This window comes from Chanodichthys erythropterus, chromosome 12, assembly GCF_024489055.1.
Source record: "Chanodichthys erythropterus isolate Z2021 chromosome 12, ASM2448905v1, whole genome shotgun sequence".
NCBI classification, from domain to species: domain Eukaryota; kingdom Metazoa; phylum Chordata; class Actinopteri; order Cypriniformes; family Xenocyprididae; genus Chanodichthys; species Chanodichthys erythropterus.
Window position 1 is genome coordinate 33,261,037 of NC_090232.1, and position 14,626 is coordinate 33,275,662.

The 14,626-nt window shown below is 37.1% G+C and overlaps 2 protein-coding genes across 6 annotated transcripts; one reads left to right on the forward strand and one right to left on the reverse strand.

Annotated features, from left to right (window-relative positions):
* Positions 1 to 412: 412 nt before the first annotated feature.
* Positions 413 to 10,903, reverse strand: zfp91 (ZFP91 zinc finger protein, atypical E3 ubiquitin ligase). 5 transcript variants are annotated; one of them, XM_067403402.1, is made up of 12 exons: positions 9,861 to 10,903; positions 9,535 to 9,569; positions 8,345 to 8,446; positions 8,185 to 8,221; positions 7,754 to 7,864; positions 7,211 to 7,294; positions 6,452 to 6,625; positions 6,210 to 6,257; positions 4,253 to 4,331; positions 4,048 to 4,162; positions 3,865 to 3,964; positions 413 to 1,432 (listed from the first exon to the last, which is right to left on the reverse strand). In XM_067403402.1, exons 1-12 carry the CDS (start codon positions 10,253 to 10,255, stop codon positions 415 to 417), a joined length of 2,298 nt encoding a protein of 765 aa, XP_067259503.1. In that variant the 5' UTR covers positions 10,256 to 10,903; the 3' UTR covers positions 413 to 414. The 5 variants fall into 5 exon arrangements, with proteins under 5 accessions (XP_067259503.1, XP_067259504.1, XP_067259502.1 ...); XM_067403403.1 differs by having other exon boundaries at positions 6,210 to 6,260; positions 8,345 to 8,362; positions 9,861 to 10,866; XM_067403401.1 differs by having other exon boundaries at positions 6,210 to 6,260; positions 9,861 to 10,865.
* Positions 10,904 to 11,674: 771 nt separating this feature from the next.
* Positions 11,675 to 14,123, forward strand: LOC137031981 (GTPase IMAP family member 9-like). The gene is made up of 4 exons (XM_067403406.1): positions 11,675 to 11,779; positions 12,136 to 12,257; positions 12,337 to 12,373; positions 12,543 to 14,123. Exons 1-4 carry the CDS (start codon positions 11,761 to 11,763, stop codon positions 13,289 to 13,291), a joined length of 927 nt encoding a protein of 308 aa, XP_067259507.1. The 5' UTR covers positions 11,675 to 11,760; the 3' UTR covers positions 13,292 to 14,123.
* Positions 14,124 to 14,626: the final 503 nt, after the last annotated feature.

The window sequence follows — 14,626 nt, forward strand, 5'->3', positions numbered from 1 at the left end:
GACCATTAAATTAAAACAATTATCGGCCCATCTGTAAAATGGATGCATCCCTAGTTTCTACAGTACCAATTCAAGCCACATGATGGCACAAATTTGCTTACACAATGGCTTTACTCGCACAGACAACCACGAAATGAGGTCTGCCAAAGCCTCTACAGCCACAAAACAACAAACACATAAACACACAAAACAGATGTGGTTGTTGGAGGGAACTATAACTGTTTATATACAAAATGAACAATGACAACAACTCAAACACAGTCTCCCTGGTACAGACATTTCTACAAAGCTACCAAAAGTTAATGCGATTACATACAATATATTTATGATTCTATATATTTAACTTCAGGGCATGTATGAGGGTGACAAATAACAGTCATATCACTTTCCTCCATGTTACACCAGCTTCCTTCACTAGATCAGAACACGCTGCATCTGGCCGTCTGAACTGTCCATCATGTTTTGCTCCTGGCCCTGCCTGCCCGCCTCCCAAACCCCACCCCCGTTTCCATTCTCATTAGTCCCATCTCCCTCCCAGACCACCTGTCTCGTCTCAGAAGGAGCAGTGGAAGACTGGGAAGGTGTAGATGAAGAGGAGGCAGGATTACTCCCGAATCCCAAACCGCTCCGGCAGTCAGAGGGCGCCTCGGGCAGGGTTTGGGAGAGGAGGTTAGTATTAGGAGCCGGGTTGTGGGTTGGGGTCCTAGGGAGGGTCTGGTTTTGATGTGGCTGGGTGGTCTGAAGAGGCAACTGCTGTGCAACAGAAACCATTGGGAGCTGCTGCTGAGGAAGAGCTCTAAAGGTCATCTGGACAATCTGGGACTGAGGACTGTAGGACTGCACGGGCATCTGCTGGACCATAGCGGCCTGCTGAGAGATGCTGCTAGCGGAGGGCTGGAGAGGAAGCTGCTGAATTTGGTGATGTTGCTGCTGCGAGACGGACGTAGAAACGTACTGCAGTGGCATCTGCAGAGAGTGAGCGGAGGTCTGCTGTGAGGGAGCGTTATTCTCCTCCTCTGTTGACGACAAGGCCAGGGTCACTGGAACCTGCATGGAGTGCAGCGGGTGATCCTGTGAAACAACCATCACTGGATCCACGTGCGTCACCGGGACCCCCTGACCCGCTGGCAACGCAGAGCCCCCTTGGGTCTCAGGGACCACCTGCTCAGTCTGGAGAGAGCCTGTGGAGGTCTCCAGCAGAGTAGTGACTCCGGCAGGAGTGGTGATGAGTGTTCCGGCGTTGGCGGCCAAGGCCTCGGCAATGAGCACCTCAGGGTGGCTCTTGGCTTTGTGAGCCACCACACTGTCCTTCTTTTCAAACTTCTTGCCACAGATGCTGCAGGAGAACTGGTATGTGGCGTCTGCATCGTGCTTCTTCATGTGCCAGTTGAGGGAGGCCTTCTGACGACAAGTGAAACCACAGATTTCACACCTAGGAAGGAGATGAGGGATAGAGATATACAAATAATTCTAATTCATAAATTTATTCTATTGACTAAAGTAAAGAGCTTAGATGTTTTTTTTTAAAACATAGTGACACATTGTTCTTCTCTGTTGTTAAACATCTTAATAGAGCAATGTTGACTCAACCGATGTTGTTACTTTGAGGATGATTTCTGTTTGTCCTCCTGTTTGTAAGACACAGATAAATCTGTCTGAAAAATCCGTTCTGTTACTACACTGAAAAACATATGGCGTAGAAACAGTTTTCACTCAGATATCGATATATGAAATATATTGATATATTTCACAATTACCAAAACACCAAGTAATGAACTGAATTAATGTGAAAATTTTTAAAAATTAAATAATATTTTGTTGTAAAATGTACTAAATATATATTGTATGTATGTATATATATATATATATATATATATATATATATATATATATATATATATATATATATATATATATATATATATATATATATATATATATATATATATATATAATATTTATTATTGGGTGCACAATTTGAGAATTTTTTTTTTTTATTTTTCAGATGAAAATAGCAAAGGCAATTTTTTTAAAGAGCTTCAGGTTTTCTGGGTTTTTTATAGGGCTGCACAATTAGGCCAAAGAATTTTGATTATCAATTATCAATGTGACAATTTTATTATGATTGTTGGAATTATTAAATAAAAATATTAAACAAAATATGAACTATTATTATGGTAAAAATGCTATTTCACTTATAAAAATGATATCCTGATGATTTTTTTTCTTTCATTTTACTGTACAACTGTAAAATTACAATTCTAATATTTATGTCTTAAAGGTGCCATTGAATGTTTTTTTACAAGATGTAATATAAGTCTAAAGTGTCCCCTGAATGTGTCTGTGAAGTTTCAGCTCAAAATACCCCATAGATTTTTTTTTAATAAATTTTTTTAACTGCCTATTTTGAAGCATAATTAGAAATGCGCCGATTCAGGCTGCAGCCCCTTTAATTTCTCGCACTCTCCGCCCCCTCCCGAGCTCTTGACTCTATCATTGCATAAACAAAGTTCACACAGCTAATATAACCCTCAAAATGGATCTTTACAAAGTGTTCGTAATGCAGCATGTCTAATTGCGTAAGGATGTTTACATTTGATTCTGAATGAGTTTGATAGTGCTCCATGGCTAAAGCTAACATTACACACTGTTGGAGAGATTTATAAAGAATGAAGTTGTGTTTATGAATTATACAGACTGCAAGTGTTTAAAAATGAAAATAGTGACGGCTCTTGTCTCCGTAAATACAGTAAGAAACGATGGTAACTTTAACCACATTTAACAGTACATTAGCAACATGCTAACGAAACATTTAGAAAGACAATTTACAAATATCACTAAAAGTATCATGATATCATGAATCATGTCAGTTATTATTGCTCCATCTGCCATTTTTCGCTGTTTTTGTTCTTGCTTGCTTACCTAGTCTGATGATTCAGCTGTGCACATCCAGACATTAATACTGCCTGCCCTTATGTAATGCCTTGAACATGGGCTGGCATATGCAAATATTGTGGGTGTGCATATTAATGATCCCGACTGTTACGTAACAGTCGGTGTTATGTTGAGATTTATATATGAGTTTGAGACTCACTGTATGTCATTTCCATGTACTGAACTCTTGTTATTCAACTATGCCGAGGTAAATTCAATTTTCAATTCGTTGACACCCTTAATTTCTTTCTTGTCAAAAATGAAACCATCAAGCTTTTTTTTCTTTTTTTTTAACTGCAGGCGGTCCTTAAAGCTTCTCCTTTGTTTGCAACAGGTTTATAAAACGCTTTACAAGTAAGGTGAAATTATAAAATAATTTGAACCCAAAGATTGCCTGTATGAGGTGGTCTAGGCCCAAATGGAAACAAAATCTGGTACAGTTTGGTTGAAGTGAGAAAGCAATCTGACCCAATGGACCAACGAGCAAAGCGGTATCATAATTCATAACAGGAAATGTGTTATATAAAAATAAGCAGTGTCTATTATTTTATATATAATATATAATTAAATGTATATAATTTATCAGTCAGTCTATATGCGTTTGCATGTCAGATGTGTTTACAGCAACAGATAAAGCCACGACAAGCCAGCGGAGTGAACTTGTCGGTCCATCTTAATGGATGACGCAGAGGAATGTAAACAGGTGATTTCTGACCAATAAGAGGACAGTTTTACTCACATGTGACTTACATAAACACATTTTGGTATGCTCTGTGAAAGTGAGCCAAGCTAAGAAGAAAATGCAACATCATAACAAATATGTCCCCTTTTTGAAACAAAAGCAAACAATCTACAGGTCTGAAAATGCCCTTGGTTTCCTCAATTGGAAAAGTGTGTAAATAGTGTGTAAGCAGCAGAGATATGACTTACTGTAGTGGCTTCTCTCCAGTGTGTATCATTCGATGCACAGCCAGGTTGTGAGAGCTCTTGAAGGCACGAGCACAGAACTCACAAATATAATCTCTCTGATCTGCAACATAGGTTGTACTTTTAAAAAAAAGCCACCTAACCAAAGACACTACATAATAAGTATTTAGACAGGTCTGTCTTAACCTGTGTGGTGCTTGGCATGGCGCAGCAGTTGTTTCTGCAGCCGGAAGAGTCTTCCGCACGAAGGGTGAGGGCAGACGTATTTCTTCTTCATCAGGTGTTGGTATTTAATATGATGCTGCAGGAGAGAAAGACAACAGAAAGGTTTCAAGTCCAATTTCTGTGTAAGGTGTCAGTCAGTGAGGGAAGCGCTAGTTGGTGTTTGTACCTGTAAATAGCGCGGGTGGGCCAGCACTGTACCGCATCCTTCCATTTCACAACGCACATACTGGACTGGAGGCTTTTTCCTGTGTAGAAGAACAAATGATCTTCAGTTAATATAGGAAAGGGATTATTATTATTTTTAACCAAAATCTTCAGGTTACAAAGTAAATACAAAGTGAATTGTGGCATACTGTCAGTTACCACAGATAAAAACGGAGAACGAATAATGTGTTTACTGTAATACACTTAATTCTACAGAAAATGAATAGATATAAAATATGCAACAAATACAGGTATTACACTAGCCATAATCAGGATTACTACACTTTATAACAAATTAATTTTCATTTTTCCAAGATTTTTCTATTGGTTTGTGACTGAATAATGTTTTTCACACTCAAATACAGCATTTCTTTAGAACTGAAAATTATATTGACTATAGACATTTCCACTTGTTATATTTTAGTAATTATATTTTTATGATTTCTATGACTTCTTTTTTTTTTCTTAAAAAAAAAAGGATATTATTTATTTATGGAAATTAATTCCAGACTTTATTTACAATAGCTTTACTAACACTATCCAACCAGGGATCTGTTCTTCATACTTTGCTTAATACATCTGAGATTATTTGACAGATGCCAGATCTTCCAATCGTGATAACTGAACTCTGGCTAATTTGGTTCTTCAAACGAATTTGTGGATTGGATTAAAATATCTGGATTAAATTATCTGTGATTACTGCGTATTCTTGTGTTCCTCGAAAAGGGTAGATGTATCGATAGTCGAAACCACGATCACCAATGCAGCGATTGGCTGGCGTCAAGACAGCAACATAGCGATATTATAGAATTAAAACGAAAAACTTGATAAATTTCAACCAAAGCAACCAAAACGACAAGGTTATAAAATGGATAAATGAAATGTGCACTGTTTTTTTTTAACATGATTCCAAATAATTTAGGCTATATTCACGCTTTTCTATTTGGAAGGAAACTACAGGTACAGGTTTGACATTTTATTTCAATGCTGTAATTAGCAATTCATTTCATTTTACATTTGTAGCAGATTTGTAACTAGTTTCCTAAGGGTCAGTATCAAGTTATCTGCATCAAGCCACTCCCATAATAGCTGTCACGGTTCAAATTAATGCACGCAGAGATAGACTAACTGTAGTCTACATCATGTGTGTAAGACTCCAATAAAATGATTAAGTAATTATTCCTTCACTAATAAGTCTCTCAATGAGTAAAACTACACAACATTATAATATTATTTGCAAATTTATTTTTAAATTATTATTATTGTCCCTGGTTCACAATAGGGTATGTTTGTAAGAAAGTAGAAGTGGATGGGACAGACTTTAAGCATCACCTCGACTTAATAAGATGCAATCTAATCCCGTTTACATGAAATAAGCCTGCTCCGAAGCAGGTTTAAGCTTACGGACATGTTGCTCTTATAGCAAGTCCAGGATGAGCATTGAAGAACTGAACAATCCAAGATCATGCCAAATAGTCATCAATGAAATCCAGCGAACTGAGTAAGCGACGTACGAAGAATGGACCCCAGCAGACACTACAACAATTAATAATATATTTATATGGTAACACTTTATTTCAATGGTCCTCTTCAGACTACTGACTATAAGTAATTTTGCTTGTCAAGCACCAGTCTTTAAAGTATTAATAGACTGTCTGCTTACTATCTGCACTTTATTTTGATGCTCTCACAACAGACATTCTTTTGACTATACTGCTATCCCTAACCCTAACCTAACAGTCTACTATTTCTCTAATGAGAGTTAGTTGACATGTAGTTGCAAAGTTACTTATAGTTAGTGGAATGTCTAAAATGGACTATCAAAATAAAATGTAAATCTGTATTCTAATTTAAAATGGAGATGGTTACTGCTCTGTTTTAGGGCTGTTTTCAGCATTCAATGTGAGATGCTTTGTTACCTTCTCTTAGGAAGACGAGGACTTTTATCATCTTTCCTTCTCCGCCCTCTTCTAAGACAAAAAACCAAGACGGTTTGACAGTTAATATTTGTTTTCACACACATATCAGTCTAAGTGAGAACATGTGAGTGAGACTGTGAACCTGTTCAGTTAACAGTTTGCTACAGAAGTGTCATGAAGTGCTTTTCTTATGTCCACTTGTATTTTCATCACAAACATATAAAACAATGTTACCGACTCACTTCCTGGGCGGCTCAGCACCTTCCTCAACTTCAGCACCGGTCTGCACATCGGTGCTCTCCCCTCCCTCAGTTTTTATCTCGGTCTCTTGCTCTGTTGCCGTCTCTTGCCCTGCAGCTTTGTCTTTCTTCTCCATCTGTCTGGTAGGGGGTCTGCGCCTTGACTTAGGAAAATCTCTACAAAACAGGACAGAAATGGAGAGGGCATAAGAGACGAGATCTTCATCATACATAAGACACAAAAAAAACTAGGGCTGGGAAATACATTGATTCTCGATCGATACAATGAATCTGGATTGATCCTGATATTTTCTCTTTTGTATTGATTCTGAGCTTAGTTTTAACAGCAGATGGCACTCTATAGTCTAGTTTTAATCACATATAAATGCTCACGAAGAAGATTTGCATTCGGCTGAGTCATGTAAGTGGTTAAATATACTTGCACCTCAGCTCAGAATGCTTTTATGATGAGAGATTTGAAATTCGCTTCAACCTTTTCAAACATTATGAATGATTATTTTAGGTTTAAGTGGTGTGTGTGAAGGAACTGGAAGCAGGAAGTGTACAAGTGCTTCTAAAGCACGTATAGTACTACCATCTGCTGTTTAAAAACTAAGCTCAGAATCGAGAGAGAATCACAATACATTGGACGATTCTTACAATAGAATCTTTGTATCGCGAATCGAGATTAGATGCATTGTCCCAGCCCTAAAAAACACACGTTGATTGATTAGTTCATTTGATTGCCACATATGCACATACTTAGGATCATAGCTCTGGTCATTCAGGTCATCTCTAAAAGGGACGTCTTCATCGCTGCTGCTGCTGATGACATCCTCTTCATCACTGTTGAACAATGAGCATCAAGCCATAATCAGTTGCATACATAATCTAATGCATGACTGAAATCATATTTGGCTCACACTGTAAATCAGTGTTTCTCAACCTTTTTACACATTTGATCAATCTTCCAGTTGTTTGTTATTACTGGATAAGGATTTTTAAAAGTTTAATTTTCTTTTATATACACATTTTAGTTACTTTTAATTGTTTTTAAACTGAGCATGACTAGAAACATTGATAGTGACTTTAGAAATTGTCTTTACCATGACCTTTTTATCAATTCAATGACTTTGTCTGACCTGGAAATGACAATTTTATTTTTTCCCTGATATTTACAGGTTTTCCATGATGAGTCAACATAATTCATAAGGTTATGACCACAACAATTTTCAAGTCTCAAAGTTCATATTAGTGTAAGATCCAGATGACTACAATCAGTATATATACAAGGTACAACATTACCTCTGTGAATGGGGTAGGTAGTTTTCATCTTTCGGATCATCCACAAATGGACACTCTTCCTCTTCCACAACGTCTTCATCATCCATGCTCTCCTCTTCCTTTTTCTCCACACTAAAACATGGCAGTAACAAACAGGGCTTGTTATACCAACACCAAAACAGTAGCAGCCATCAGTGTCCTCAAAGACCCCACAAAATGGCTTGACGAGCAGTTTTTGTTTTTTTAACAAATAGCCAGCTGTGAATCGTGATGCGCTACTGGCTTTTGCTAGTTGGAGGACAAGAATTTCAATATATTTGGTAATGCAAGACATTTTGGGTGAATTTTTTCACACATTTTAAATGCATATAAAAGCCACAAAACGTTGATTTCATGGGGTCTTTCATGAGAAAGTGTCCATGTGTTCTCATAATAAATGTGCAATCAATCACCTTGTTCCTGTCTTTTCAACTGCTTTATTGGCCTCCACTGAAAGCAAAATGTGCAACCATTATATAGTTATTGATATATACGTTTTGTAGTCAGTATTCAGTAAAGCATTTGTAGTGGACCTATGTTCAGTTAACTGCATTTAAAAGCTCAGCAGCGTACCATATTCAATGTCCATTTCTGGCTCAATTTTAAACACAGTCCCAGGCGAGCCCCGGCAGGTGCGGGCCCCTGAGCGCACCTGCACCCGTCTGCCGCGGGCCGCTGGAAGAGAACACAGTCACAGAATCAGATCACATCCTAAGGCAAGCTGTTTTCTTCCTTAAAACTATCTATTTTTTCAATATTTGTTGATAGTTTTTAATTACTAGTATGTTGGAATATACTAGTGCTTAGTATCCATTCAATTAGATATTCATTATATACTAGTATGTATTCATTTGCTGTTAGTCACTATCCCAATAATGACTAGGTCTGACTGGTTACATATTGCAAATTTTTGCCAATCAATTCTATGGCAATATGCAACGTAGATAACTGGCTCTCATAAGTTAACGTATAAACTAACATTAACTAACAATGAGCAATATATTTATTCATCTTTGTTAACAGTATACAACTGCTCACTGTCAGTTCGTATTAGCTCAGGTCCATGATATAATATTAAAAAGGTACAACTTTTGGTTTTTAGCAATTTATTAGTAAATGTTTAAATTAACTAAGATTAATAAATGCTTCAGAAGTATTTTTTTCATTGTTAGTTCATGTTAACTATTGTAGTTAACAAATTGATCCTTACTGTGGTTTCCAGATATTCAGATAACTATTCAAATCCTACTATTTGGTATTCCAATTGTTGCCATTTCCAGTTTACTAATTGAATAGACACTAGTCTGTTCTTAAACTAATTATCTATTTATTAGACACTAGTTTGTGTTCCAATTATAACTAGTATAGTAGCATGTTTAATTTTACTAGTCTTTCTTTATTTTAACAATACATCAGCCATTCTAACTAGTCAATGGTTACAACTTAAAAGTTATCATAATGCAGTACTGGAACCTAAAAGCAAACTAGCAAAACCAGAACACAAACTAGTCGAAAGTGAATTCTTTATGTCTGAAAGACAGATCTCTATAGAATTTAATGGCAAAAAAACCAACAACAGTAATTTGTTAACAATAACAATTACATTTAATAAATATGTTTTACAATTCACATTTAACAATTCTAATGAATACATAAATTGATACTAGTCACTTTTGGATTACTTGTAGAATAATCATACACCGGCTGACCATATACAGCCTCCTTTAGGTGTTCATAAACAAAATAAATGTCATTTAAAGTACCTCGATTAACCAGCGCATCCTTGTTTTCTTCAAACCTGTCATAAGACGGAGAAACAGGCGGTTTTATTTATTATGTCTCATCTTTCAGATTCTCCTTCCAGTGTTAAAGATTGGGCGTGCGTCATTTATTTTGCCCAACTACTCTCTCAGAAACAGCTACTTTAACTAGTGCACATGTAAACACTGCAGTCTGTCAGCATTACTCCTAAACGTGTGAAAGGAGCACAGAAATGCCATGCATTACTATTAGGATCTGCACAAGCGGGGCCTTGTTATTTTTCCCTAATGCATGTCATGTATTATACAGACTGAAAAGTCGCACGTACTCATCCGGCAGGTCGCAGTCGCCGCCGCTCTCTCTGCCCGCATCCGATGAACCCGCAGCGGCTGCTGCGCTCTTCCTGCGCCGCGGGCACTTCGCTTTCCTTCGGCGATTCGCCGCTGCATCGCGTGATACTTCATCCCGGTCCTCCCTGATATCAATCTGCCTCCACACGGGAATCGTTCGTGTTGACCTGTCCCGTAAAACCCGTCCGGAACCCGCCACGCTCGTCGCAGCTCCGTTTGTTTCGGGTGGGCTGGTCACTTCGGTCTTCAAGCACCCGTCCCCGCGTCCTCTGAATGCCCTGCACGGGCTGGATGCGGTACTCTGCCCCGCGGATCTCTCCATGGCCGTCTCACTCTCCACCTCCTCTTTGTTGTTCGAGAGCTGCGGCTCCATCACCGCTAAAGTTGTTTTTTCTAACTTCTGGACGCCTCAGTAATTCTCAACAAATTGAAACATAGCTTGAAATAAACAGGAGGCATAAAATATGAAAAATGTTGGATTGCTAACGGCCCTGATCCGATTGTCAAACATATTTCACTGGACGCTCTTACGTCTCTTTGCAAATTTAGTGCAAAAATGTAAGTAGTATATGTCGAAAATTTAGTATATCATCTCTATATTAACTGTGCAAAATTCATTTTAAAGACCCAGACCCTATTTTAAGTTCTTAAAGCTATAGTAAGCCACGCTGTTAGCAGGGCCCACTACGGTTGCTCTTTGTTGCGTCTCCTTTAAGTCGAGATAAAGCCGAAGTCGAGCTCAGCAGCGACACACAGCGTTACGGCTGTACGTGTGCCAGTGTTCACTGATCTACAAAAGTTACTTTGAGAAGGACACCTAAACAACGTCGCCCCAGATGTACTTTAAATCGAAGAATATGGCGAAGGAGGAGTACCGCAGTCTCTTAGGCGTTGTTGTCATTTTAATTAACGTTAGTTGGGTCCGTTCAATATAGGCTAGAGAAAACATAGCTTATGTATTATTATGTGAAATATATGTTTCGTATTTTTTTCTGTTGAAAGATAGACTAGTTAAACATTTTTCACAGTTAAATTTGTATCTGTATTAACTTTTTTTAAAAGCTATTTTCTTGCAAAAATAAACTTTTACCATATAGCTTCATTGATTTCGTATCATTTTTTTTTCTGCTTTTTCAAATAAATTTTTTTTTATGTACGGATTTTATTGTTTACTCTTGTCCCACTTCCAGAGGACCCAGACATTCAATCTCATACTAAGAAAATTGTTACAGGTTTAAAACGTTGATGATCAGCCCAAGAATGAAGTTAATATTTCTATATTTATTTTGAGAATATAGCCTAATTTATAGGCCTATATGTTTTTAAAAAACTGCTCCAGATTTGTGGCATTATTTCCACCACAGTTTTGCCCTTAATACTTTTCCAAAAGTTATAGTGTTTTGTTATCTCTTCTACCAAAGATACATCAGTGTTATTTTCAGCCAGGGCTAATTTTTATGTTTTTAGGATTCATAAGGCTGGAGTAAAACAGGAATACATGGCAGTTTTACACTACTTTGAAGGGCACTGCAGAACGGGGATACAAAGTCTCACAGGTTTTATGGTGTGGTTTTGTATGTCGGTTTCAAACACCAAAACTGTCTTAAAGTTTCATATTTTCATATTTTATATATAAATCCACCCCTTTTATTTTAGGGTGCTGCGACTGGACCTTCAAGCTCCACCCATCAAGCCCCGCCCATTATCTCTGCTGTGAGCTGCTTGACTGATCTTGCAGTGGCGTCTTGTCTCCTGTAGATGGTAGTCTACACCAGATAACCCTTAAAGTGAAGTAAGACCTGACTAGCAAGTCGTAAACGAAACTGTCCTTTTGACAGGAAAGAAAAACGAAACCTTGTTTACATCTATACTTGCACGATGTGCTCTTCATTTAGAAGTAGTTGCAACTTAACTTTTGGCTCCATTAAAGAGAAACGTTTATATTAACGTAATATTTGCATTGAGAAAAAAAAAGAAATCTAAAGTAGGCTAGTTTAATGAAAATCGAGTGTTCTGCGTGATATTAAAGAGATAGAGAAAGCATCTGTTTAGGGTTGATATAGATCGATATAGCTTGATTTAAAGCAGTAGCAAAGTGTAAAGTGTATTTAGATTTCAACTTATTACATGCAATTGACTTGTTCACGATTATTATACAAATAATTATTAAAATATAATATTCTACTTTATTATTTTTCAGATTTTGAAAGTATAATACGAACAACAGGTTTTTTCATGACTTTTTTTTAATAGCTCTGCAGGAAATTGCTCCTGGACCATCAACAACGACCTCCTCAAAGTCTTGGATCTCATCTTTGTCCACAATACTACTGGTGGTTTCTATAATTGTTGCAGCTATTGCAATAGGGATTCAGGTATGCTACCTTTAACATTACCTTTGAACATGTAATATACATGGCCAAATGTCATAAAATGTATATAAATCTCTTCTAGATTTTCAAGCAACAAAAAAAGGATTTTGATGTTATAGGTAAGGTATTATACCTTTTTGATATGCATAAATATATTACAAATTAAGCTCTGTATGGATGATGAATAGTAGGCTATTAAAATGGCTAAATATAGGTGTATTTAAATAAATATTTGTAAATTTAAATATATTACTTTGAAAAAATGATATCATTCTTGTTAATGTACAGTGCATCAGACAGGTGAACCGCTCCGGATTCTTCTGGTTGGAAAAACAGGGGTGGGGAAAAGTGCAACAGGCAACACTATCCTGGGACAAAAGCTTTTTAAATCTGAGATATCCTCCTCCTCTGTGACTGGACAGTGTGAAAAGTTTCATGCAATAATAAATGGCAGAAATGTATCCGTCATTGACTCTCCGGGTCTGTTTGACACCAACCTGACTACAGATGAAGTGATCAACAGAATTAAACTCTGTATTCCACTCTCTGCTCCTGGTCCACATGTCTTCTTAGTTGTGATTCAGCTGGGTAGATTCACTGATGAAGAGGCAGAAGCTGTTAAAGTCATTCAAGCAGTTTTTGGTGAGGAATCCTCCACATACACCATGGCACTGTTCACTCATGGAGATCGGCTGGAGGACAAGAAGATTCACACTTTTGTGCGGGACAGCCCAAAACTGCTTAGTTTTATCAAAACTTGCAGTGGACGATACCACACGTTCAACAATAAACAACAAAATCCTGAACAGGTCATTCAGTTGCCGGACCAGATTGATAAAATGGTCACTGAAAATGGTGGGCCACATTACACTAGTGAGATGCTTGAAAGGGCAGAGAGAGCGATTGAGGAAGAGAAACAACGCATCCTGAAGGAGACAGAAGAGCAGAGACAGAAGGAGATAGAAGCTCTGAGGGCTGAAGTTGAGGACGAGGCCTATGAAAAAGCATTAAAAAAGTTCAAACGCGAATATAACTAGCTGGCAAGATACCAAAGTGAGATAGACCTTAATCCAAGTGCTTAGTGCTTTAATTAAAGCGCAAATTCTTATTTTGATCATCTTCTGATGTGATCCCCACGAAAACGGTTGCTACTGAAGAACTTAATTACAGAAGGTATTTAAAATCTTATGATTTATAGTTCATTTTTAAAGTCAAGTGTGCAAAGTTATTAATAAATAGAACTAAAGAACATTTACACTGCACATTCTGGTAAATGTGACATTAAAGTTTAATAAAATGAAATGCCTGGTCAATGTGTCTTTCATTGTTTATAAATGAAGCTGATGTCTTGTAGTGGTACACTTTACAATAAGGTTTCATTAGTTAACATTAGTTAACTACTGTATAACCTGAACTAAAAAGAACAATACTTCAAAAAATACTGAACAATACTACCCTTGCAGAGGTCTGTGCACGCCATGTCAAAACTTACTTTATATTTTTGTTATATTTGCTATGTTTTGCTGCTGTATAATGTTGTGCAAAGAATGTTTAAGCTATAGCCTATTTCTCTTCAATAAATATTAAACATTTTTATCATTTCACAAAATTTGCCTGTTTTATCCGAATGGAGAGAATACTGTAGATAATGCGAGATTACAAGAAATCTAAATTTCCCCTTGTACAGATTTTTTATTATCTGTCCTGAAATGTCTAACTTCGGTTGTGTGGGCAGTGAAGCTATAGCATGCAGTGCTGCTTTGGACTGTAATCTACAATATAACTGTCATGTATTTTCTAGAAAAAACAATATGATGACTGATTATCTTTGATTGATAAATATTTATTTGCTGATTAACTAAAAAGAATACCAATAAAGATTTGTATACCATTCACATGAAGGACTCCTTATTCTGTGCGCCACACAAAGGGCACGCCCCCTTTTTATATCGTGCTCTCACAGCCAATCACAAACAAGGTCAAAAGTCAACTCAAACAAGTTAACAGTATTATTCAGTTATACCCTTTTAGATTACAACAAAGCTTAGACAATAATGTTAATACACAACACTCCTCCCCTGAAATCTGGAACTCAAAACTTTTTTTTTTCTTTTTCTTTTAACACCCTTACAAACCACACAGGTCAACTGAACAGAAAAACTATTTAAGTTTTTTTTTTTTCTTTAAGAGTCTCTCTCTTAACCTCCTTTCATTTTCTTACAGATCCAATCGAACTGGGGGCTTCACTTGCCTCTTAGGTCTCAGAGCACTTTCCTGAGTGACAGTGGTTGACTCTAACTGCTTTTCACATACAGCATTGTTAGAATCATCATCTCTTACATGTCCTAACACAATGCCATGAGCCCTTGTTT

Coding starts and splice junctions, on each gene's coding strand:
- zfp91 (XM_067403401.1), bottom strand. CDS start 10,255: ATGGAGCCGCAGCTCTCGAACAACAAAGAGGAGGTGGAGAGTGAGACG. Junction 6,261..6,451: donor GGTGCTGAGCCGCCCAGGAA/GTGAGTCGGTAA, acceptor TTTTTGTCTTAG/AAGAGGGCGGAGAAGGAAAG. Junction 4,332..6,209: donor CCTCGTCTTCCTAAGAGAAG/GTAACAAAGCAT, acceptor TCTTCTACACAG/GAAAAAGCCTCCAGTCCAGT.
- LOC137031981 (XM_067403406.1), top strand. Junction 12,258..12,336: donor CTATTGCAATAGGGATTCAG/GTATGCTACCTT, acceptor AATCTCTTCTAG/ATTTTCAAGCAACAAAAAAA. Junction 12,374..12,542: donor AAAGGATTTTGATGTTATAG/GTAAGGTATTAT, acceptor GTTAATGTACAG/TGCATCAGACAGGTGAACCG.